The sequence below is a fragment of the Seriola dumerili genome, unplaced genomic scaffold, assembly GCF_002260705.1.
Source record: "Seriola dumerili isolate Sdu_G_001 unplaced genomic scaffold, Sdu_1.0 BDQW01000169.1, whole genome shotgun sequence".
Classification (NCBI taxonomy): Eukaryota; Metazoa; Chordata; class Actinopteri; order Carangiformes; family Carangidae; genus Seriola; species Seriola dumerili.
This window is the reverse complement of record NW_019174424.1, coordinates 3871027-3896521: the sequence shown is the minus strand read 5'-3', so window position 1 is coordinate 3896521 and position 25495 is coordinate 3871027. Positions and strand designations below refer to the sequence as shown.

Genomic DNA, 25495 nt, shown 5'->3' with positions numbered 1-25495 from the left:
TCTTTTATTTTAAAACATTTTAAAATAAAATATTTATTGATGAGCGTGCTTGGACATTTTAATGCAGTTTAATTGAATCATGAGCTGTTGCATGTTAAATGCAATTTAGGAAAAGTACACCAATTTTTAGTCAGTGTGTTCCTTTTTCCAGTCTTTTTGGACAAATTTACACCCTCTAAATAACCAATAACCAAACTATTAATCTCTGTGGAAAATTAAATTGTCTTTATGGCAAATACATACCTTCTAGAAATAGTGCAGCAAGTGATTTATCTCCAGTGTTGATATGAAGAAAAACATACACTGTAATACATTCTGTATCCAGTAATTTCAGCATGGGCTGCAACATGATCCATTTATTAATGAAAACTCAGATCAAATATATATACATTAATACATTACTTTTACAGCTTAGATTTCCGACAGTTTAACCATAAAATCAATAAATTGGTGAAATGGTACATGAAAAGTAGCATATCTTCCATCTAGTTCGACACTAGCCTTAAACTTAAAGTTAGGACAATGTACAGTTTTTAAATGTAATGCCTTCAAGAAGCAGGCTTCATCATCCAGCTCAGCTGTCGGCTTTACTGCTCAGTCCCCTGCACAGTCTGAGGAGTCCAGAGAGAGGAAGACATCTGCTTTGCACTTGAATGATCCCTTGGTTTCCTGTAAGAGTTCACAGCTCTGCAGGTTTGGTGTAATGTCTTTAATACAAACAGGCTGTTTAGAGAGAAAAAGACAAATGATTCAGTTAGAGGGTGCTTAAAGAACTAAACCTGTAATGTAACCCGTACATTCTGTACACTTGTATCAGACAAAAAGTGTGATGGTTGACGAATATTCCTGCAGAGAACTGGTCATCAATAATGTTATATGGACCTCTTCTCTGTAGGTCTTTATCTCCTAACATTTTATAGCAGCATAATGTCTAAGTATATTTACTCAAGTACTGCACATAACTATAATTTGAAGTACTTATTCTAGTTCATACATTTCAGAGAGAAATATGACAGTTGTGTTTACTGGTAACTCTGTAGATTAGGATTTCACATACAGAAAACATGAAGTTAATTTATTATTATTATTACAGAACTGAAGAATTAAACTGGCCAAAACTATATGAAGTACTTAAAAGTAGCTAAATTAAAATGTTTCCCTTATATGTATTGGTAATAATACACAAATATAATCCATAATTTGATTTGACAGTGACCAGTCTGCTGCATAATGAGCATACACAATACATTCTATTTTCTTATTTTGACTAAATACTTGTAAGTATAAGTAGATTTATATTGTTGTGGCACCATAGTGTTAAAAAAAAAAAAAAAAAAAAAAATCCAAAGACCACTACTACAATTACACATCCGGATTTTCTTTACAATTCTTTGCAGTACATTGTTTCAGTGGTGCTGATTGAACAGCTCCCTTCCAACTGAAGTGTCTAATAGAAAGGGATTGATGGCTTTTTAAAAATAATTTGATTGATTTAAAAAATATCTATCTAATAATATAATAATGTCTGTTTTTGGCCGTACCATGCTTTAAAGATTTTTTCTGTAAAAATGTAGCCAGACATTACGACTACTACAAACTACAACCTCAATATTGAGTACAATAGTGCCAACGAAATCTTAAGTTTGAAATCTGAAATGTATTTTCGCTTGTTTCCAGCCAGTCTTACTGTCACAGTAACCAGTATTAAGTTAAACAACAAAACCGGAACAAGTGCATATTGATACACTTTTGCGCCCAGCTACAGTTGGTTGCCATGCGTAATGCGTAACGACAATCTTATCCAACCCATAGTATGCTAATAAAACGGATGACTACTGACCATCGTCTTCAGGATGAAATTGTGCGGGGTTAATTCAGAAAACACGTTGTTGGTCGCGGTCTCTCCGCTGTCTGACGAGTCCAGCTCGGCTCTCCTGACGTACGGTGATCTCCGAATACCGGACAGCAAGCCGGACGCCCTGCCCACTGAGTAGTAGCTTGGACCGGCTACTTGCTTGTACCAAGCTTCCGTCGGACTGCATGCGAGCAGCACGGAGATCACCACGATTGGGAAGATAAGTTTAATGGTCATCTCCATGTCGAGCGCTGAGGATTGGTCCTCTAAATTTTAACGACTGGTCCTCCTGCTTGTCACCGCTCACTGCTCATGCCTCCGTTTTTAGAGTCTACTTATAGGGACCCCGTGATCGTGCTCGCAATTTCGTCAACGAAAACTGCGCAAGAGAGGACAATTCACACCCACCACTGAGAAATCCTCCATAAAGTTATAGCTTCTGGAGAACTCAGAAATATTGTGTTCTTTTACTTTTGAGATAAATTTTTTTTTTGTGATTAAATCCTATTCCAAAAAAAAGGTCTAATAAATGAAGGCATATAAGGCAGGAATTTTAACCTGTTCACCCAAACCTAAAAGTAAGTTCTTTCTTTTGTCAACAAACACTGACATAGCTCCCACCTCCCCTACTCTGTGTTTCATCATCACCTATCAACAGTGAAAACGCAAATGAAATAAACATAGACACACAAACTTCAACAGTGGTAACACTTGGTCAATACATCATCTCATCATGTTACACAAAAACCATAAAATGTCACAGTGCTAACTGAAATGAAAATGCTTTGACCACAACAAAGCATCATCATCAGGCATATGTGCACAGGATAAGAGTTTTCTATACAGAGGGGCTGGTTTCATATTCCTCACATTCAAATAGAAAGAATTGAAGCGGCATGCTGAGCCTGTGGTTTAGGTGACCTGATTTCACGGCCTGAGAACTTGAGTGTTAAGGCAACCCAAGGCCTTATTGTTTCATTTTAGGAGACAGTTTACAGTATGTAGAGTAAAAAGCAGATGAAGAAGAAGAGAGGACACATTTCCCCAACTATTTTTTAGGTGAAAACATTCACTGTGGCCTGCAGGTCTTACAGGCATTTGAAAAGTGATTAGAATTACTGGAAGAGTTTCAGCATGCGCCTTGAATGCAGAAACCTAAGCTGGACAGTGATGCTACTGTCTCTCGCTGGTAAGTACAACACTCGCATCTCATTCAATGTTTTATTAAAAATGATAAAAATCTTGCAGGATATGAATTAATCTATCTCTTTCAGGTCTTTTCTGCAATAGCTGGAAAGTGGAGTATCAACAGCAATGTATTTGTGCAGTGAAAGGCTCTTCTGTTGTGATCCCCTGTTCATTTTACCATCCTGCCAACCTGAGAGTGAAGAGAGTCACGTGGGGTCACGTCAAGTTTCGTCATCTCAAGGGTCATATCGTTTTTTCTAGTAATTTTAAAAAAGTCACCACAAGATTTCAGTATATTGGTGACAAACATCACGATTGTTCTTTGAAAATACACCAAGTAAAGCATAATGATGCAGGAAAATACAGCATCAGGTTTAATAGCAGAATAAGCAGATGGCCTGGTAATGTTGGCCCATCATTAAAGGTGGTTGGTAAGTTGTTTTTAATCCTTTTTGAATAAATAAATCAACTATAAATTGCAACCTTCAAAGTCTGAGACTTCAGCTGCTCTTCACTCCTCTAGATCTGAAGGCTGTGGTGACGAAAACAAATGGAAACAGAACAATGAAAGAAGGCGACTCTGTGAATCTGACCTGCATAAACAGCTGTGATGGTGGTGACCTCTCATCTGCTATCACCTGGTTTAAGAATGGAAAACCCCTAAATCAACAATCTGTACTTTTTTTAAGCAAAATTTCCTCCACAAACTCTGGGAACTACACTTGTTCCCTAAGAACACATGAAGGAGCGACTTCAGGAGTCATAAGTCTTGATGTTGAATGTGAGTATTGGACACTGGATCAATACTTTAAAACGAGATCAGAGCCTAAAACTTGCGACTCACTGAGGCGTTGAGTCACTACATGATGTGAGGGACTGTAGGTTGGGAGGGAGTGCCAGAAAAGAAGCGGGGGGCTTTATTCTAAATGTGTTATAGTTACATTACTAATATGATCAGTTCTTCACATGTTTATGTGTTTGTGATTTACAGTAGTTATTCTGGCTTCAAAGATAGAGAATGGCTGAAATATGTTAAAATGGACACACTGTTGCTAGCTTTCCCTTTTAATCCTTTTAATGTTTACATTGGTGAAGCACACTTTTAAAATTAATGTTTTAAGATACTAAATTTTCTTCTCTTATGTGGTTAAAGGAGCTGTTAGTTAAATGCTGAAATATTATTGTTATTCGAAATATTGAGAGGCCCTTTTTTTCTTTTTTCTTTTTTTGTTAAATGAAACATAAGCCGCCCTTCTAACCCCCAGTAATTTTTGTACAATCCCTTACATCATTCTAAATTTTCACATTGCATTAACAAAACCTAAATGCCAAAATGAACTGATGACTTGAAGTGATGAGTCTGTTTTTTCTTTCAGATGGCCCTAAGAACACATCAGTGTCTGTAAGACCATCGACAGAGGAAGACACTGGCAGCAACATCACCCTGATCTGCAGTAGCCATGCAAACCCCCCAGTGGAGAATTATACCTGGTTTAAAATATGTGGTGGTGATATTGTGGATGTTGGACACCAGCCTGTGTTTTTTGCTGGTGAAAGTGGCCAATATTTATGCAGCGTCTCGAACAAACATGGAAGTCAAAACTCCTCTGTGGTGCAGATTCCACGTAAGTAGGTTAATATGGATGATTTATCCAGTTGTTTGGTGACCTTAGTGAGGGATTAAATCATGATGAACTGCTTGGAAAAATTGATATGATGTTTTGGATTTTACCATTCACCCTTAGGTTTTGTTGTCACTTGCTTTGCTTTGTGGAGTCCCACAAGGTCCACTTCAGTATGCATGCAAACAGTGATGATAACTGCAAAAGCAACCATTTACCCCTGCAGATATATTTGTATTTCTTCATTTCTTCTGACTTTATTAAAACCCAAAATGTAGAATCGTATTGAAGTGGTAACCCTTCCCTTTGTCACAAACTGACTTGAACTTTTGATGAAGGGAACAAAATGAAATTACCATAAAGCTCTTATGAGTTTAAATTACAATCACATATCAAAAACATTAAAACTAAGATTTGAAAGGTTGACAATAACTTTTGAAGGTGTACACTACGGTCAAAAGACAGTTGTTCCGAACAAAGCTGTAACACACTGCCTTTGTTTTGCAGCACATTGGGCAACATTTACCAGAGATGTACTTGTCATTGCTACTGTTGCTACTGTTGCTATGCTTCTGACTGTGACCACTGTTATTGTCATCAAAAGGTAAGCTGCGTTTATGCCATCTGCTGCTGTCAGGGAAACATAAGTAAGGAATACAGACAGGCCCAATGGGCTTGAGTGGGAGCCTCCTGATTGGCAAAGCATGGACATGTTCTGTATCACACAAATATGCAAGGATGAATTGGTCAGCCTTTAGATACCTCTGAGAGGGTGATGCCTGTGTGAATCAATATATTGATTTCTTCCTTTGACACCTAATTACAAACATGCATACATGCACACACAGTGAAGCAGGTAATAATTACCACCAATTACCCTTAGAGGAACTCAGTAGCTCAGTCCTGATGTCATAGAAGTCCTGCTATCAAAAGACACTTTGAAACTGAACTGTTATTGATTGCTTATCACATATCACAATTACCTCACCAGTCAAACAGCAATGATCATGCGATAAATCTGTCTCTCCGTTGCAGACTCAACAATAAGACGACTTGGTTTCCAAAGACAGACTGTGAGAAGGACACAGAGGTGGCACAGGTATTGTTGAGAATTTAACGCTTACACTTTCAGGTTTTACTGTAGTCTTATTTGATCATAGCATACATTGCTGGGAAGTATAGTCTATGTGAAAAATCGAGCTGACAGTTGCACAGAGGTTGTTTGCAGCTGAGTTAAGCAGGTTGAAGGCAAGTAAAACCCACATCCTAATTCTCTGATGTATGACAAACGCTATGATGGACGTTAGATAAGAGAAGAGAGAGGTTGTTTTTGTTGTGTGGGTGTGGATCAAAGGATCGTGCAGAAGCTCATTATAAAATTTTAAAAAGTAGACTTAACTGTAAGTGGAGGACTTTTTTGTTCATCGGTTAATCGTGTGTTATTTCTTCATGAATATATTCAGTATACAGACTATGTCAACTGGTTTATCTGTGACCACAACCAAGCACAAGAGGAAAGTCGGTGAGAGGGAGGAACAACAGAACTTGTCTACGCATCTGTTCACTTCCACAATAAAAGAGAGTCAAACGTGAGATGTTTTGACTATTGTTATTGATTTTTAAATATCATTTTTGCTGCACTGGAGGCACATGTACTGACTGACTATATCAAATGCAGATGGACTCCCATAATGATGAAGATGTGATTTACAGCACAGTGTGCAGGTAAAGTTGAACAAGCTCTTCCAGATTTCATCAGAAATTGATATTTGATATTTGTGAAGACATCTTCACTACAAAAATTTTCCTTTTCTTTTTCAGGACCCAACTGTTGAAGACTTCACATATTGAACCTCTGTAATTTCCCAAAAAACAATCAGTTTTGTGCAGTAATACATTTTTTCAGGTTATTTGCTTCATAATCTTTTGTTTTATTTTCTTACAAATCATTACAGTAAAGATAATAATCCAGACAATAGGAAAAACATGAAAAATATCAAAAACAGACATCTTCAACTTAACACTAATACGTGTAATGAAATGGTATGAAACTGACTATTGAAACATGCAAAATAAAGTATTCCAGCAACTTCCTACCACGATATGAATCTGTAAAAGTGATACACGTCTTTGATATGCATCATTTTCCTACTGTTGCAATGGTTTTTCCGGCTGTGTGTTTATGAGATTTCATAAATCTTCCTCAGTCTAGTGTGTACCATTTAATTGTTCAAGTCGTGCCTAAACAACGAGAGTCTGACACCCTACTGACACATTTTCACATGATGCCCTTTCTTCCCTCTGCTTCCCCTCAGTGTTACAGCAGAGTGGGGGTTGCCTGCAACAAAGATTAATGTCAATTGATGGAACTTATCACAGGGTTTCATCAAAGAAGCAAAAAAAAAAAAAGTTTTTTAATGCAAGTTTGTTTCCCCAACGCTGACTCACAAGTGTCATCATTTGAGTCAGTTTATCATATGTTGTGCAGCTCCTTCTGAAACCACAAAAGGCTTTTAACAACTGTTTTCAGATATGCAGTACAACTCCCTCAGTCCTGTAAACAACCAATGGGGTTCCCCTTTAATAGCCGATTTTTTGTTACAGGTATAAAATATATACAGTTTTCCATTTAAGCTCCAAGTTACCAAAAGTAAATGTGGAACTTGAATAAAACAATCGGTCAGTATCATCTAATTGTGTTTTTTTTTTTAAAAACCCCAAAAAAACAAAAAAAAACCAAAAAAGTGGCAGTGGCTCTGGCAGTTGTTTCACCACAAGAAAGCAACATCACTGGTGCGTGATATATTTCCTCTAAGCAGGGCCTGGTTTCATGTGTATATACCTCACATGTTCAAATTTAAGCAGTGCACCGAGTCTGCAGTGTGTGTGTATGACCTGATTTCAGGGTGATCCAAATCTTTACAAAAAGCTGTACTTAGTAAAGGAAGAAGAGGAAGGACAAAGTAACACTATTTTCTGAGTAGAAAACAAATGTATCTTGATTAGCAGCTTTATGATTACTTGACTGGGAAGAGTTTCAGCATGTGCTCTGAACGCAGAAACTTGACCTGGACACAGATGCTTCTGATTCTGTCTGGTAAGTACAGCACTTATATCTCATTTAAGGTAATATTATGATGATTAAATTATATGATTTAACAAAGAATGAATGAACACATTTATTTCAGGTATTCTCTGCAAAGAGTGGAAAGTGGACTATCAACTGAAAAATATCTGTGCAGTGAAAGGCTCGTCTGTTGTCATTCCATGTTCATTTGACCATCCTTACAACAAGAAAGTGCAAAGTGTCATGTGGGGTCATGAAAGGAATAATTTTTATGAGGGTCCCTTCATATTTAACAGCAAATCAGTAGATAACACCTCAAGGTTTCAGTATATTGGTGACACAATTAACAATTGTTCATTTAGAGTAGACCAAGTAGAGCATAATGATACAGGTAAATATGTATTTAGATTTGAGATGAACCTCCCAGATGACAAATGGACTGGTATAGGTGGCTCAAAATTAGATATTGTTGGTAAGTTTGTTCTTTTTCTTAAACAAAATAGAGTTGTGTATCTTCTCTGCACTCGAATCTACAAAGTTTGAAACTCAAGCAGCACGTCACTCTTCTAGATCTGAAGACTTTGGTGACGAAAACGAATGGAAATGGAACAATGAAAGAAGGCGACTCTGTGAATCTGACCTGCATAAACAGCTGTAATGGTGGTGACCTCTCATCTGCTTTCACCTGGTTTAAGAATGGAAAAGCTATAAGTGAAGGACGTGCACTTTATTTAAGCAACATTTCCTCCACAACCTCTGGAAACTACACTTGTTCCATAACAACACACAAAGGAACAAGTTCAGAAGTCATAAATATTAATGTTGAACGTGAGTACTGGACACAGGATCAATACTTCAAGAAACAAAGAAATCTAAGACAGAGAAAATTAATTCTACAGTGCACACGATGTCTGAATGAACTAAACTCTTGTATCACTGAGGCATTAAGTGTCTTAATTTTATCTTGTCATTTTGATTTGCACAATACAGACACTCAAATGCCAAACAAATTCATTATTTTAGTTTGCAACATGAGTGTGACGGCTGATGACTCTTATTGTCTTTCAGATGGCCCTAAAAACACATCAGGGTCTGCCAGACCATCGACGGAGGTAGAAGCCAGTAGCAAAATAACTCTCACCTGCAGCAGCTATGCAAACCCACCAGTGGAGAATTATACTTGGTTTAAAATAGTTGATCGTGATACGGGCGTCGTTTCTGTTGGAAATAAGTTTGAACTGCACTTTAGGGTGGTTTCTCCTGCCGTTGATGGCCAGTACTTCTGCAGTGCCACTAACAAACATGGGAGTCAAAACTCTTCTATTGTGACTTTAAAGGTTAAAGGTAAGTTGGTTAACATGCTCATATTACCAATCCTATAATGTCATTCTCAGATAAAATCATGAACAGTTGCATAGTAAATTGGTTTTATAGTTTATGCTTTATTAGGTACACCTGTGCAATCTATTGTAATTCAATAAAATCGGCTTTGCCATAAAGCCCACATTTACAAATTGTACAGTTTTTGTTGACATTGTCGTATATGTTTTTACTGAAGTCATAATTAATGAAGTATTGGAATACATTACACAGAGAAATGTTTCTAATTTCTGTGTCCTCACATGTGGGGGTAGAATAAACACCCCTGAATATAACAGTTAAGTCCAGTGGCAAATAAAAACTATATAGGCATCATAAAAGTAGACTTTATGGCAGAACAATTTTATTGGATTGCACACACTCCAAAAAGTGCTTGGTTGCTTCTGTAAACACATTGTTTGGTTGATTCGGCTTGGTCGAGGGAGTTGTTAGGGGTGCAAGTTCGCAGTTTGCAGTTCAATAGCGGTTGGTTCGTTCATTTTTCTGCTCAGCACCGTCCTTGCTTTCCTTTGGACAACACAGAGGGCAGGATTTTATAGTGGGTTAATGTGAATACTTGACCTATATTTCTTATTTATTTATCTCATTTGCAAAGGGCAGGGTGGGGTCTGGGTGGTGGCTGGTGAACTAACTTTAACAATCATTTTAGTAAACAAAAAAAGTGAACATTATGATAATTCTAAAATCAAAGATAGTGTCAGTAACATAGCTGCTATCTCTGCATCTGGCTATGTTTGGCCATTAAGTGCTATATCTAGTTAACATAAAATGCATTTACATAAAGACAAAATAATGTGTACTTAACTTTATTTTAGGCATTTCAAAATACAATACGATAAACACACCCAGAACAAAAGTGTTTAAAAATGGAGTGGTACATTTGTATTCATGCATAACTAATTAAATGCACATTTACAGTGGCCTCTCTCTGTGTTTGTGTGATTATGGGAAATTACTAAGTACACAATGACATTATTATTGTTGTTGAACAACCCAGCATTCTGGGTTAAATCGTAAAACCTTGCTCTTGGGTCAAACCAACCCCAACATATGTTCTGTCCATAGTTAACCCAGCAGTGGGGTTAAGGTTGGGTTATTTTTTAACCTAGCAGTTTTGTGAGCATAGGATTGTACAGGTGTACATAATAAAGTAGTCGGTTAACATTGTTCAGTTTATTTGAAATGATCACTGTAGAACATTTTAATTATGTCCCAAGGCTTATAAACTGCCTATTTCCTTTCAGCATTTTCTCCAAACAGCGTATTTACCAGAAATGTAGTCATCATTACTACTGCTGCTACTGTTACTGCACTTCTGATTGTGACCATTATTATTGCTGTCAGGAGGTAAGCTGTATTTACATTATATCACTATTTGATCTCATATACAACGATCATGTGATGATGATACAAAGTCTATTTGTTTTCAGACTAAACAAAGGAAGGACAAGAGCGCCAGAGACTGATTGTGAGGCGTTCAATCAGGTGGCACTATCCTTATATTAACTATTTAAAGTTAATTATGATTCTATTATGTTCTGATTTTGTATGTGAATTAGAGCTGTGTGACATACACTCACCAAGCACTTTGGGAACACCATGCTAATACTGTGTAGGGCCTCCCTTTGCTCTCAAAACGCCCTCATTTCTTCCTTGCATTGATTCCACAACATGATGGAAACTTTTGAGATTCTGGTCCATGTTGACATGATTGCTGCACATAATTTCCGTAGATTGCTGCCAAAGTCCTGTCCACATCCCAAGGGTGTTGTACTGGGTTCAGATCTGGTGACTGGGGAGTGTTAGGGTTAGTTCACTGAACTCATTGTCATGTTCACAAAACCAGTTTAAGACGACTTTTGTTTTGTGATATGGTGCATTATCAAGCTGGAAGTAGACATTAGAAGATGGTGAATTGTGCCAATAAAGGGATGCACATGGTCAACAACAATAGTCAGATAGGGATTCAAACAATGAGAGATCTGTATCAAGGGGACCATAGTCTGCCAAGAAAACATTCCCCACACCATTACAGCACCATCACCAGAGTGGACTGTTGACACAAAGAAGGTTGGATTCATGGATTCATGCTGTTGTTTGATGTGAACACAAACTGAAGCTACTGACATGCATCTGCATATTTTACGCATTGCACTGCTGCCACGATTGGCTGATCGTATAATTGCATGAATGAGCAGGTGTACAAATGTTCCTAATAAAGTGCTCGCTGAGTGTATGTACTCTATACGCTGTATATTAAAGGTTAACCTGTTAGGGACTTGCACTGAGATTGTCTGCTAACATGTTAAACAGGTTATCTCTGAACTCTTGATGGATATCAGATAACTGAGGTTGTTTTTGTTGTGTAGGTAAAGGGGTCATGAGGTCACTCAGAAATGAAACAGAAAGTTAGAATTTAACATAAGAAAAGAACACTGTTCTGCATTAATCACGTCATGTCTTATATATGGTTGTATCTAGAATGTAATCTATCTCAACTGGCCCGTGTTTGAAAACAGCCAGTCACAAGAAGGAAATCAGTGTGAGGGAGCATCAACAGAACTCATCTACATAACTGTTGACTTCAACATCAAGAGAAAGTCAAACAGGTGAGATATTTTTACAACTGTTATTTTTCAAATAATGTATTTTGCATTAGAGGCACGTGTACTCATCAACTATATCACTTCCAGGCAGCAGCAGATGGACTCGCATAATGATGACGATGGTGTGGTTTACAGCTCAGTGTGCAGGTAAAGCTCAGCAAGCACTTCCACATTTCATAAATGATTGTCACGACTAAGTGCAAACATTTTCTTCTCCTTCTTTTCAAAGGACCACATCTTGAACCCGTCATACACTGAACATCTCTGACAGGCACATGCTGTTTTGCAGTAACAGGAAGGAAAAAAATGTGCTGAAATATCAAAACAAAAACAGGAACAATGCTAAATCTTGTTGCTCATAAATGAAGAAAGGGCACTATTATAAAAGTCAAATGGAATTTAGGTGAATGCTGCAGTTTACTTAAGATAAAGGAAGAGGAATGAAGAGGATATTTTCTACAGAATTAATACATTTACACCAGCTATTTCTTTAATAATGGCACATACTCATATGTTTGTGAATGTTCTCATTCGTCCAGGTCATAGTAATCTCTCTCTTAAATTAAATCGAAGGCAACTGGACTTGTATTTGTCTGTGGAAGACGTTTCGCCTCTTATCCAAGCGGCTTCATCAGTTCGTCATGTATTGGTCTCTCTAGTCCGCACTAGTCTGACGAGGTATCCAACCCAAATTTCTCAGCAATCTGTTTGTGAATGTTCTCATTCGTCCAGGTCATAGTAATCTCTCTAATCTCTCTCCTCAGACTAGTGCGGACTAGAGAGACCAATACATGATGAACTGATGAAGCCGCTTGGATAAGAGGCGAAACGTCTTCCACAGACAAATACAAGTCCAGTTGCCTTCGATTTAATTTAAGAGAGAGAACACATACTCATATGTTGTCAGTTTTACAGGAGGCTGTTGTGTACGGGCAACCAGTGTCAATCTCAAGATGATCAAAAAGTATGTTAGAATATGTGTCTTTTAGTGCAGGTTATTTTATTCCTTTCATCATGCCTCTAGGTCAAATGTGCGTGGATGTACTCACTGGTTGTCAAGGTGCTTTCTGGTGCTTGGTGTTTTGCAAATTAGAGATGCTCTTGTTTTGTTTTTTTTTGGCACAGCAAAAGTTAATTTGCTTTCTGTAGTCTTACATCCCTGAGGTTCTCAGGAGGAGCTTACTAAATTATATCCCCTACTGAGGCTATAGACAATTGCTTCAGGTCCAATGGGCTGGAAAAGTTGAAAATATGTGAAAGAAATTAAATCATACATTGATGTGAAGCATAAACTATTATATTGGACAAATGAGAGCAAAACAAAAACTGTACAGTGAAACAGTAAGAGAAAGCACTTTTGCTCTTACTGGAGAGTTTTTCAGGGTAAAATTGCTCCTTGAGTGAACGTGAAACAGTTTTGCTCACGACTCTCATTAAGGTTCAGTCTTTTGTTCATGTAACACTGTGTCATCGCCCTGAAAGTTTGAAGAATGTCCTCTCACAACATCTGCCTGGTCGTCCTCCAGGGTTTCATTGATGTATATGTGAAATAATACACCTGCACTTTTATTACGCAAACATTCATCATTAATAGCTATTTTAATAGCCATTAATAGCCTTTTGGTAGAGGCCCCTAAATGCAGGCCAATGGGCAAAATGGCTCCGACATGCTTCTTGTATAACTGCATCTGACAGTAAACAACTCAGAAAAGCTCTGTGGTTCTATGAGTGTCTTAACACCCTGCAAACAGCTGCTCGTATGGTTATTTCAATAGTATCCACTGATGTGGTTTTTTTCTTAACTTGACTCATGCATGCAGCAGCTTCAGTCGTGTTTGTAAAATTATTTTTTTCTAAGATAACTTTTTTTTTTTTTTTTTTTTTTTTTTTTTTTAATAAGCACAGCATCCATATGTGAAATCCTTTGGTTCAGTTCTCTGGTTGTAGTAAAAATAAAAAAATAAAAAAATAAAGAGTCCCTGCACTGCTGCACTTCATATCAAATTGTTACCTGAACCTCTTCAAATTCCGGGTTATTCTGCCCTCCGCTGGCAATTTCAAAGCATAGCACCCTCAGGCAAGTTAGTGTTGAGCCTCCATGACTCTAACACATGTAAAACACAGCTCTCCTTCATGGATGAGTGGGTTTCATATAAGAGCTGTAGAGAGGTGCAGCTCATAACAGAAGAGAAGGTCATCCCAGGTTGCTCAGTGTAACAATAAACAAATCCATATTGAGCGTGTTACCCTTTTACTGAGAGTTTTACAGGAACAGGATTGTGTGGGTCTAATTTGAGTGACCAATACAGCAGCACACAGTGTAGATTTTTGCTGTACCTAGAGAGAACAATGCAAGAGCTGCAATCATGGCTAAGGATCAGTTTACCTGAAGACAAGTACTCTGTGTTTACTGTCTTCACCCTTCACTCAGCCCAAATTCATGTCACTTTAAAATGCCAATGAAACAAACCTGACTTTTCCATGTTGGAGGGGACATTGAAAAGATGATTTCTCGTGACCGAAAGATGAAAAAGTGTACAAATCAGGCCAACAAGTCAACACTTCAGTTTGGCTGTTTTATTTGTGCACAAAGGACAGATCTGGTGCTGGGTACACCAAGTCTCTCACTGAATGACAGAACTTGAGCTGCTTATATCCTAAATTGATCTGGGTATTATTGCTCACATCCTCCTGGAGGGGAGTGCATCACTAAATCTCTGCAGGGATGTAGATAAATATAACCATAAAACCCAGATGTGTGATGGACTCCCCCAAAGGTCAGCAGCTTACCTAAGGTTCACATTCTTAACATCCTTAAACCAAAGTTGCCAACATGCAAAACAAATACAACCTTACAACATACACCATGCCTATTAAGTATATAAAATATCTGACATTTTGCTGTAGTAAGAAAGCACACCACCCTCTATGTTTAAGTTTATCCAGTGATGTCTTGCTTCATAGTTATACACTTAAAGACATCATGGGGGAATGAGTAGCTTATAACCACAGTTAACTATTGCTATTGACCACAACTGAATAACTACTGAGCAGCTGGTTTTTGCTCTATGAAAGTAAAATACATCCATAAGCAGACACTTTTCTCTGTGAGCCTTTGCTAAATGCTTTAAGATCAAACTATCTGTCTAACCAGTGACTGTACTTAACAATGAATGTTCAAGTGAATTTCTGCATACTTTGAGATGACCTTTTACTTACTTGCCCCACAATCCTCCTTAACTAACACAGAGATTTTAATTTCAGTTTCAGTCCTGCTACAGATGGTATGACCACCACAAGTCCCTGATGTCAACAACATGGAGTCAGTCTGGGATTACCATGAAAAAAAGTGCCAGTGTACAGAGGAGAACAGGTGCTGTTTTAAAGGCAAAGGGTTGTCACACCAGATATCGATTTACTTTTTTTTTTCTCCATGTACTACACTTTGTATGAAGTTAACTGTTAAATAAAAACAATTCCTGACATTATTTTTGAAAGTAGCCCCACTTTAATTTAATGCCTGAAACCTTTGCACAGTTCTGTACATCTTAATGCTTTCTGTAAAGAGAAAATAAAGATATTTCATAATGAAAAAAAAGCATTTAAACAAATTCATACAATCCAGGAACGAGTAACTAAAACACTCTTAAGGACCATAATTATGGTCCATTTCAAATGATAATTTATTATAAGAAGGCAAATATTCGCTCCTGGATTGTGCCATAACAGATAATTAATCTGTAGTTATTGTGTTATAAGCACTTGTACTTGATTATCAGGAATGAAATTGAGAAATCTGTATTTTAGAGCGTCATTATAACAGGTTGATAGAACCACCTGGTTACAGTAAGCAGTCTCACTGAATTATTTTCCACGCTATGCATAGAATCCTGCTCTGTCATCCTCACCAGTTTGGAAAAATAATAATATGATTCATTTAGAAAGTACATTTTATTAGTCGACTCCCATTTCTGACAAAACGAAACTTTTAGAAGACATGCGGAAATGAAACGAAAGTATGTCGCAGATGTGACTGCGCCGGTACAAAGCAGCTCGAATAGACATGACTTGCGGACTTTTCCTTTTGCAGAACAGAAGAATCAACTCAGGTAGGACTGCTGAAAACTCTATATTACTGTTTTGTAGAAAGCTGGAGGCGACAACATCAGAAGTTAATGTTATGACAAAGTAGGGATAAACTAATCCTATTAGCTGGAGCAGCTACCAGACCTGTCTGTCACAGGACACTTCTAAATAGGTCTGGCTCAAATGGGGTTTAAATGGGATGTGAATCAGCTGACGCCTGTCATAGCATCTGCACATTTTTTTTTTATTCTCGCTGTCTGTTTATTGTGGAAAATGAGTCAGGAGCGAACGGACCGTGCTAATGTTAGCTACGCAGCTCATTACACTGGCTGCTACAGAGCGACTTGGTTAGCTCGTTATACAATGTTGCAGAGATACTTCTTTAGTGTGACACAGGGCTGTTACTGCAATTCATACATGTGTTACGATACTTTAATAATAATGGTGGTTACTGCGTTTGTTTAGGTAGCATTTCAATGGTAAGTTATAGACTGCAGTCACAACAGGAAATGACTTAAATCATGACTTGCGAGGCAAATACGTGATTGGCTGCTGTGGAGCTAAAGATCTTTTAATTGAGAAGAGGATTCACTCGACACTTTCATAGTTTGTTTGCAGTGTTCCTGCCTTTGTAATTAAGTAAACTACCAAGCTTATCTCCTGGAAATTTCTTTGCATTTGTTCTTGCTTATCAATATTATGATTTTAGCGATGCGAAAACATTTTTACAGATTGTCATTGGAAAAGTAATCACAACAACAATTGGTTTTCATCATAACACTTGTATTTGTGGGTTTAAACGTTAGAACTAACTGTCCCATTAGTGTGTGGACAGGAGTCCTGAGGGTTTCGACAGAGAGAGAGAGAGAGAGAGAGAGAGAGAGAGAGGAGAGAGAGAGAGAGAGAGTTTAGCAGCAGTGGTGATCACATGTAAAAAAAAAAAAAAAAGTAGTTCTTTGACTCATTTTTGATGTGATGCAGGATTTGACATTTGTAGACTAAGGGTGATTTACATTATGTGTCTTTTTATAATGTTGTTGTACAAGTTACCGTGACTGCAGTTGGGAGTGTATAAAGGGAGTGTCTAGGAACGATAAACAGGCATCCGGTCTTATTAAATACACTGTCTAATCTATCTACTGCTCCTTGAGGAATGTCAAGGAGAACATGTGTTAGATATTTTAAGTTTGAACAAGGCTTTCAACTTTTTCGACACAGGAGTACCCGTTGTAAGTGTTATCTTTCTGAAACTCCAGGTTAGTGTAGTATCTTTTGAATAGGCTTTTATTCTATTGCGCAGTGAGACCTCCTGTTTTTTTCTGCTCTTTGGCTGAAATGAGTTTATTGTTGGATATTTGCGGAACTAAAAGTAGGCGTGGAGCGGCTCGCTGGCGCTGTTGCCAAGTTATTTCCATTGCAAGCAGTTGATGAAATGTTTATAGGTCAGTTTAGTTTGGTAAGACTGTACAAAGTCCAAATGAAACAACTGTGCTCCGGGTAGTTGTTTTGTTCTTCAGTAGAGATAAAAAACAGTGCCATGAGACCTCAACTGGCAAAATTGAAAGTGAAAGGAATCCGGTACATGGTAGGACATTTACATGATTTTTAGTAAAGACTGTTTCTTCCTTTGCAGAGAACGCTGAAGTGTGAAGATGAAGTGTTCAGATTGTGGCCATAATGTTTTGGAGAAAACTGCCAAGTTTTGCAGTAACTGTGGCCAGAAGCTGTCTGTCCAACCTGCAGACACACAGGGTGAGTAGATTCATTGAGAAAATTGGTTTGATGATATAAATTATGTTGTAATGTTTGTTAGTACAGAATTGAGAAAACTATTTGGAGAACATATGAAGTTTATTGTACATTATTACCAGATGGGTCAACAGTGATAGCATGTGTATTCTTGGCAAGATTTTAATGTAGAATGCCTCCACCTTCAAATCATTTAACCAGCTACCTGGCGTGATTTGGTTTTGGATTTGGATAAAATGTATTATTCTACGGCCACATGCAGTAGTGATGATAACTCCTGTGGTGTGGTTATGCTTCATTCTAATAGTCGCAGTGGTTTTCCACACATCTTTTTCACAGAATGATATTTGATATGTGCTATATTTCTTAAAAACATGTGTCTTTAATCCAGATGCAGATAGTCAGCCCAAATCCTTGGTGGCAGACTTGAAAGGTACAATGGACAAAAACATCCCACCCACGGACAGCACAGAACCCAACAAATCCCCCAAACGACCTAATGAAGAGACCATCACCAACCCAAAGAAGAGGGTGAGTGTAACTGACATTGTGTTGACTTGCTTTTCCATTTTTAGCATGCAGATTGTTTTGCATCATATTGACAAGTGTTCCTTTAATTGTGCTTTGAGGACAGTGACATGGTTTCACATTAGCAGTAAAGTGGATTTTAAAACTGATTCTCTACCTTCTTGTCTTTGTAGAAAAAAAAGAAGAAGAAGAACAAAAAGAAGAAAGATGGCAACATGTTGTCAGACCAAGATCAAAGCCACTCCGACCTGTCACACATCCCCCCGGGAGACAACCAGAAGAAGAGGACGCAGGACGGGAGAGACTCTTCTGACAGTGAAGGCTCAAACAATGCAATGGATGAAACACCAGACTCACTCCAAGATGAGTTCTCCTCAATGGAGAGCCAGCCTAGTTTCTCAGTAGCTGACAGTACTGCTGAACCTAATTCTGAAGGCACACAAGTCATTCAAAGTGAAAAGGCCGCTGCCACAGAAGAGACAAGTACAGTGAGGCAGGTGGAGGAAGCTCCGGGTAACTCTAATGAAGGAGAGAGCAATGCACAGAAATCAATTCAGGATCAGAAACCCACAACAGCACCAGCTGACACTCCGACTCAACATCCCACCTCAGAGGACAGCACAAGTACGACTCCTCAGTCAGGTTCAGGTATAGGAACGACGGCCACTAACCCTAAAGATCAAAAGACGGACAGGAAAAAATCTAAGAAAGACACAGTCAGCACTAAACAACCTACACTGGACCAGAATGCCAACGTGGAACCAAATGTGAAACAGACGGGACAAACCAAACAGAAGGGAAAGAGTCAGCAGGAGCAGAAACCAAAGCACACTGTGGCATCTGAAGAAAAGATGGTTTTCGGTTCTCAAACATCATCAAAGGTAATGTTGACTAAAATGTATGAGTATGTATCATTACTGACAAACACAAACCTACATTTTATTCTTTTAGTGTAGACATCCTCATGTGTTGAAGGTGTATCTTTAGCATAAATATTTAATGCTCCTTATAAAGGCTGACACCAAAGGCTCCAGTGTGGACCCAGAGAAGCCAGTCGAGCACATGGAGGTTCAGCAGTCTGGAAGTGGGCAGGACTCGACTCCAGCAAAAACCTCAGGTGGTGACAAGGGAACTAAAGGCGGCAGTAAAGATAACACAACATCCAACACCCCAGCTACCCCAGCTGCCCCACCACCCAAAAGGTAATGAAGTTCTCTCAGATACACATTTCCTTTAGATTACCTTTGCCAGTTTTATTTCTGTTTCATCATATTTACTACAGTATTTTTCTATTTGTTTTTTAGGCCGACCAGGAACCAGACCATCGCTGCATGTGACAGACTCACGATTTACTTTCATGCTGTTCTCTCAAAGGATTTCAAATTTGATCCAGATGAAGATCATATCTTCATCAAGGCTGGGTCTCCCATTGGGTCATGGAATGAAAATGCAGTTGAGCTGTCTGTGACCAGGTACTTATATTTGACTGAATAGTCAGCAAAGCTCACGTGGTGGCTTTCACTGTGGGTACAACAATGTTACATCTAAAAATGTATCTGCCGATTTGTAGTTTTCATTTGGAAAAATAGAGACTTTACATTTTCTGTTTTTGTTTCTCTTTCCTTGCTGGAACATGCATAGTTTCCACTACAATCACTGTCGTACTTGACAAACCGGTTCTGACTACATCTACGATCCCCAACTCAGGGTTAAGCTGCTTCCCCTTGTGGCAGAGGGAGGAATAAGTGGCTCTGATTTACACTATGCACATTTGAATTTCTTTTTCTTTTCACACAGGAATCTTGGAGAACATGGTTTTCTGGTTGAGGGCAGACTGACGACAATCAAAAAAGAGGCCGTGTCTGTGTCCATCCCGTACAAATATGTTGTCTTTAAGAATAAGAAGAAAACATATGAGTTTGAGTACATATACAAAATGGATTCTGCACACCACACTACCAACAGATGTTTGTTTGTGAAACCCCACCTCATCAATAACGACGGTAAATGTAACCTCCGCCTTAAACTGTAATTATATTTGCCTGTGTACAAACAGCAACTGATTATAATATTATGATGTATTTGCATTACACATGGTTAAATATCTGTTGTATCTTTTTTGTAAAAGGGGACTGGCATCAATATGATGACATCATCTGTGCTGAGCCATCAAAGGACATATTCACACGCTTTAAAGACAAAATTTGGCCTGAACAAAGGAAGAGTCTGATTCAAGGTAGAGAGATTGCAGGGAATATAATGCTGGAGACCATATTTGATCTTCTCAGGAGCTGGACTGATACCAATTTGAGAAATTTTTTCAGCCAGCTGAATCAGTTCTTTCAGGTTTACGGAGAGCCTTTTGTGTATGAAGAGAAACAAAGGAAATGGTACTCCTTAAACTATGGGGAAGAAGATGTAAGTTCACAAACTTTTTATACTAAATCTAGATGCCCTCAGGTATCGCAAACTCTACTTACCCCACTTTGTGTCTCATGTTGATTTCCTAGGTGAGGAAGATGCTGAAAGAGTTCATGGTGACAAACATGATCCCTCAGTTGCTGAAGGATGGAGACGGGAAGAGTCTCTACATTCAGGACCCCATGAGAGCGGCAGTGATCATGCTCTGTTTATGGAGACAGTATCGATTAAAACTGGATAATGCTGAGCTCCATCGACTCTGCACTGTGCTGTGTTTACCCAAACTAGACAAAGATGGTTTCCTTCAGTACTGGGCAGTTTTTTCTCAAGATGTCTCTAATATCATAAAGTAGGTACCTAATCTTTTCAATGATCCAGTAATTATCAATAATTAATGTGACAAGTAATTATCTGCTAAAGACTAAAGAGTAATAATCTACTGTTGTTCTAGTAATGAATTTTCTGTTCAGATGCTCATAAAATTATCATTGTTGTAGTCTGCCAGAAAAGTTGACGCATCTGATAACCACTGTGAAAACAACGGGAATGCCCCGATGGATTCTGGTACTACCGCTCCTCCACCTCCTCAAAGGCACCACAAAGCCCTTTGAAGTACCAACTTCAGGAAACTTGAAGCACGGCTTATCTTGGGCAGGTTTGCAAGGCCTTGACTTGGGTACCTCAGCAGCACCATACATCAACAGTCAAGATAGGAAGTACGAGTCCTTCTGCTTTCACCAAAGTGTAGCTTACACAACCATCTTCCAGTGCATTTATTTGGAAATAGATGGGTACTACTGTGCGATATTTGATTGCTCTCTTGTTTCAGGGCACTGGTGAATGTGATGAAAAGCCACAGTCACTTAATGGAGGTGGATGCACTTTTTGTGCGATCCTGCTTGTACCTGATGTCCATTGACGAACTGATCACCATCAACATTAAAGCTGAGCTTTTGGACATGCTTCATATTTTCAGTATTAAAGCTCCTGTGGAAATTGACTACAGTAACTTCGAGGTGAAGTGGAAACATTAGTTGAAAATAGTACATTTAAAGGGTTATGGTACATCTCAGTAAATGAATTAATGCTCTTGAATCTCTGTTTTACAGACAGTATCTGACATTCTCTCACATATCCAAGGGCATCTCATTGAAGAAAAATACAGGTTATTTCCCTATTTTAAATTTAGCTGATTTTCTATTGAATTTTTAAGTCATGAAGTCACAGACACAGACAGATCAGTTTGTTGGAAAATTGTCATTGTCTAAGACTTATGTTTTATTCTTTCCATGTTAATGTATGAGTATTTTTCTGTTCATGAAAGGAAATTTCTCCTTGGAGGGTGACATGTTTGTCTAATTTGGTCCTTTAATCTCCCATTCTTCGTTTTGTTCATCGTAGTCACTTTACCGAGGCTTACAGGAGAGAGTGTCTGGCAACAGCAGTAAAGCTGTTAGAGAAGATCTGCAAAGGAGTCAAACCAGCATCATATACTCAGAACTACCTTGGTATTCCTGTAGCCTGCATGAATTTGGTTGCATCAGTGTCAAACTTTGTTCATTGTAAAAAGCAACAGGTATGTGAAGTGAGTCATATGAACAAGCCATTTCAACCAGAATTAAGTCTTGCTGAACTTGTACTAACTAACTAGTTTTACTACTAACCGTACTAATAATTCTCATTCAGGAGACTCAAGAAGGGGACAAAGAGCAGGGAGATGCAAAAGACTTGATCTCTCAGGCAATGGCCACCATGAGAGCCTGGATGAGTCGGTCCTTCAGACAGGGTTTGCTCAACAGGGGTCTGACATCGCTGTACCGAGTTGAGGCCACAGAGGAGATTGAAGTGAGCTGTTTTGTTATAATTTGTAGATAAAATACAAAATATACAGCTGCTCACACTTCATCACTGGCAGAAAATTCTGGTTCATAGTTCATTTCTGTTGGTTGTGTTTTACAGATTTGGAACAACATAATCTCCATCCAATTCAAAGATCAAGATTGCACAAAAGAATGGAGACAGACATTCACATTGGATTTTGAGGGCAAGTACAAACAGGTATGTAATGCATGTTTTGCAGATTTCAGTGGTTTTTATTTTGCTTAACTATAGATTAATATACTTTATGTTGGGTGGTTTTAGGAATCTGCTGTGGATCAAATAGAATTCTACTGCAAAAAGATAGAAGAACTCAGTGGTTCCCATCCACAAGTTGCAGCTACTATTGAGAGGTGTGCTCTTGAGGCTGTTACACCTTTGTGCCAGGTATGAAGACATCTCATTCACTTTTAACAATTACATACATTAGTGGCACAGCTTATGACAGTCCTGGTCATATTTAAGAACAGTATCTGTAGTATCCTATAGTGAAAATGAAAGAATTACAAATTGAATCAGCTAAAAGTACATTAACAAGAATTTTCTTAAATAGAAATAGAAGGAACTGCATGAGTCAGAGGTTCACTGCATCTATCTAAAAATATGCACAGTAATGCTCACTCCTGTTTTACTTATATGCAGACCAAGTCTGAGGGCAAACTGCTGGAGAGGTTTGAGATAAACTGGAAATTTGGGAAACTCATCTCAGCCATTATCCAGAAATCTTGGCCAAGGGACCATCAAGGAAACTATGCGAAAGATGAAGAAGTGGTCCTTAAGCACCTCCTCTCCTGGACTGCCGCCAAAGACATCTTCCAACTACATGGTATTACTCAAAACAAAATGATTCTGTAGGGTAGGGAGGTAGAAGGTGCCTCCTGCTATGATCTCAAACTTATAAGAGCAAACACTGTCTAACAGTGGGAAACCAGGCCTCAGTTTTTGACTTTGTGGCAGAAGCGAAACAAGCAAACTAAGCTCTGCTGTTGTTTTAGATAAAACACTGATCTATAATTTTTATCATTACAGGTGCAGAAGAAAAGCTGATTGAGAAGCTCTCGCAAGATGCCAGGGACAGATTTGCTATCGCCATATCATCCTTCACAGCCATCAACAATCACCTGGTCTACGGAAACATTAAGATCAGCCTGCTCAATATCATTATAGAGAGGAGAGATGCCTTCTTAGAACTGCTGAAAATCAGTAAGAACAGTCTGATTTTCGTTAAAGATTTCCCAAGAAATGTGTTTAGCATTTAATAAAAAGTAACACTAAAACATACTTATTGTATATGTGTGCACTGGCCTGATAGAAATATTTAGATTTGTGTGTGTGATTTGATATTAACAGATTGCCTCTCTGAGAATGAACAATACAAAGACAGTGCCAAAATGAGGAGGCTGTTACAGTGGAGACAAGATGAAGTGAAAGCTGTGTACCACGAGAAGCAGCTTGTGGACATCTTCTTAACAATGAGCCACAAACTTGAGGAACATATGACAGGTATGATGGTTGAGTCAGTAGAGTCAGCCAGTTTGGTTTGATCCTAATGTTGCAACAAATTTAACATCTGCATCTTCAATTTCCATGATAGTCGATGTTGCTGACATGGAGGAGAGACAACAGGTCAACATTGAGATCATGCCCCTGAACTCTTTTATGGAGGTTCATCAGTTAGATCAAATGCCCTCTAACATCACTGGTGTTGTCACCTACTTCAATCTGGATGAAGACATAAGAAAAATGGCAGAGGACCTCTACACCTTCAGAGACAGTTACATTTTCCAAGTATGTTGGGAGAAGCAAGCCAAACTCCTGGCCAATGAAGAAATGGAAGACGCTGATCCTGATGAACATGAAGTAGTGGACATTATGGCAACACCAGAAGTGATACATGATGACATTTTCACGCCGTGTTATGCCAACTACAAAGACATCTACACTTGTCTGAAGGATGGCAGTATAAGGCTTGAGGAGGTCAACCAGCTCTTCGGGGCGTACAAGGGCAAGTACGAAGAGCTCGCTCAAGACCTGGACATCATGTGCAGAGTTGATAAATCAACCGAAAAACAGTGGATCCACAGCAGGGTTCAACAGATCGAGCAGTATCATGAGCTTCATCTAGCTGTGGCTTCAGCTCAAATCATCATGATGGTCAAAGAGACACTTTGCCTTCAAGGGGACTTCAGAGTTCTGGAGACTCTTACAGAAGTTGTAAGTGGCACCCATAATTTTCAGTTAAAGTGAAACCTTACCAGGCTGCATACCCCCGTCCGTACACCCATATATTACATCACTGTATTTGAGTATATGTACGGATAATGCATGCCCTGATGTCCATATCAACAGCACAGAAATTATCTTATTACTTTCTTTTACAAATGGTGATAAGGTGATGAGTGGGTCTGAGTTACTCAGTAGTACTTTAGCAATGTTAACTTTTCACTTTCTTCTCACAGAGTCAAGCAGACTTTCAGAGAGAGCATCTCAGTCGGATTGACAATGACTTGATGCAGGCAAAGAAGGTCTTGGTAGACATCACGGAGCCCCGCAGACTGTGCCTACGTGAGCTGGGACTGAGAGGACACTTCGTAAAATGGGTGAAAGATGCACTTGAAGGTAAGAATGGTTATTATCTATCCTAGTCACGACATAAATTGCTCATTCAGGCAAATTACTTTAAAAATGTTCATTTTTTTAGATATCAATGAGTTGAAGGTGTTCGTGGATCTGGCTTCCATCTCTGCGGGAGAGAATGACATGGACGTGGATCGTGTCGCTTGCTTCCATGATGCTGTCCTCGGCTACTCTTCAATGCTTTATGAGCTCAAACCAGACTCTGGTTTTCCCACCTTCAAAGAGGTGCTGGAGAAACTCTGGAGAGCTTTGGAGAATGACAACAATCTCCCGAAAAAACTGGTAAGAAGACGCTTTGCTAAAGCTACTAATAATCTACATCATGATTGCCTTAAAATGATCACAGCTCTTATGATTCCACAAAATCTCAAGAGATTTCTTAAAATGACTACTCTTTTAAGATTGAAGATTGATAGCTACCAGTTTATATATCATCTAAGTATTTTAAGGAATGGGATAACACCTTCAAAAATATGTG

At 38.5% G+C, this 25495-nt stretch overlaps 3 protein-coding genes across 3 annotated transcripts in view; 2 read left to right on the top strand and 1 right to left on the bottom strand.

Annotated features, from left to right (window-relative positions):
• Positions 1-351: 351 nt before the first annotated feature.
• On the bottom strand, positions 352-2161 carry LOC111227220 (neuropeptide B-like). The gene is made up of 2 exons (XM_022752653.1): positions 1841-2161; positions 352-723 (listed from the first exon to the last, which is right to left on the bottom strand). The coding sequence occupies exons 1-2, from the start codon at positions 2096-2098 to the stop codon at positions 595-597; spliced, it is 387 nt and encodes a 128-aa protein (XP_022608374.1). The 5' UTR covers positions 2099-2161; the 3' UTR covers positions 352-594.
• A 5958-nt stretch (positions 2162-8119) lies between these two features.
• On the top strand, positions 8120-12207 carry LOC111227211 (B-cell receptor CD22-like). The gene is made up of 8 exons (XM_022752643.1): positions 8120-8204; positions 8303-8560; positions 8801-9076; positions 10357-10459; positions 10543-10597; positions 11594-11721; positions 11806-11865; positions 11948-12207. Exons 1-8 carry the CDS (start codon positions 8147-8149, stop codon positions 11958-11960), a joined length of 951 nt encoding a protein of 316 aa, XP_022608364.1. The 5' UTR covers positions 8120-8146; the 3' UTR covers positions 11961-12207.
• Positions 12208-15805: 3598 nt separating this feature from the next.
• LOC111227219 (E3 ubiquitin-protein ligase rnf213-alpha-like) overlaps positions 15806-25495 on the top strand; it is a 29483-nt gene continuing 19793 nt past the window's right edge. The window contains exons 1-22 of the mRNA XM_022752652.1: positions 15806-15827; positions 17438-17556; positions 17945-18084; positions 18255-18962; positions 19096-19283; positions 19386-19553; positions 19879-20084; positions 20210-20499; positions 20592-20851; positions 21000-21218; positions 21332-21518; positions 21612-21667; positions 21904-22078; positions 22189-22347; positions 22462-22560; positions 22645-22767; positions 23023-23206; positions 23410-23583; positions 23731-23883; positions 23975-24594; positions 24840-24999; positions 25082-25299. Of these exons, the coding sequence (XP_022608373.1) occupies positions 17457-17556; positions 17945-18084; positions 18255-18962; positions 19096-19283; positions 19386-19553; positions 19879-20084; positions 20210-20499; positions 20592-20851; positions 21000-21218; positions 21332-21518; positions 21612-21667; positions 21904-22078; positions 22189-22347; positions 22462-22560; positions 22645-22767; positions 23023-23206; positions 23410-23583; positions 23731-23883; positions 23975-24594; positions 24840-24999; positions 25082-25299 (4587 nt within the window). The 5' untranslated portion in view covers positions 15806-15827; positions 17438-17456. The remainder of the gene's footprint in view (positions 15828-17437; positions 17557-17944; positions 18085-18254; positions 18963-19095; positions 19284-19385; positions 19554-19878; positions 20085-20209; positions 20500-20591; positions 20852-20999; positions 21219-21331; positions 21519-21611; positions 21668-21903; positions 22079-22188; positions 22348-22461; positions 22561-22644; positions 22768-23022; positions 23207-23409; positions 23584-23730; positions 23884-23974; positions 24595-24839; positions 25000-25081; positions 25300-25495) is intronic.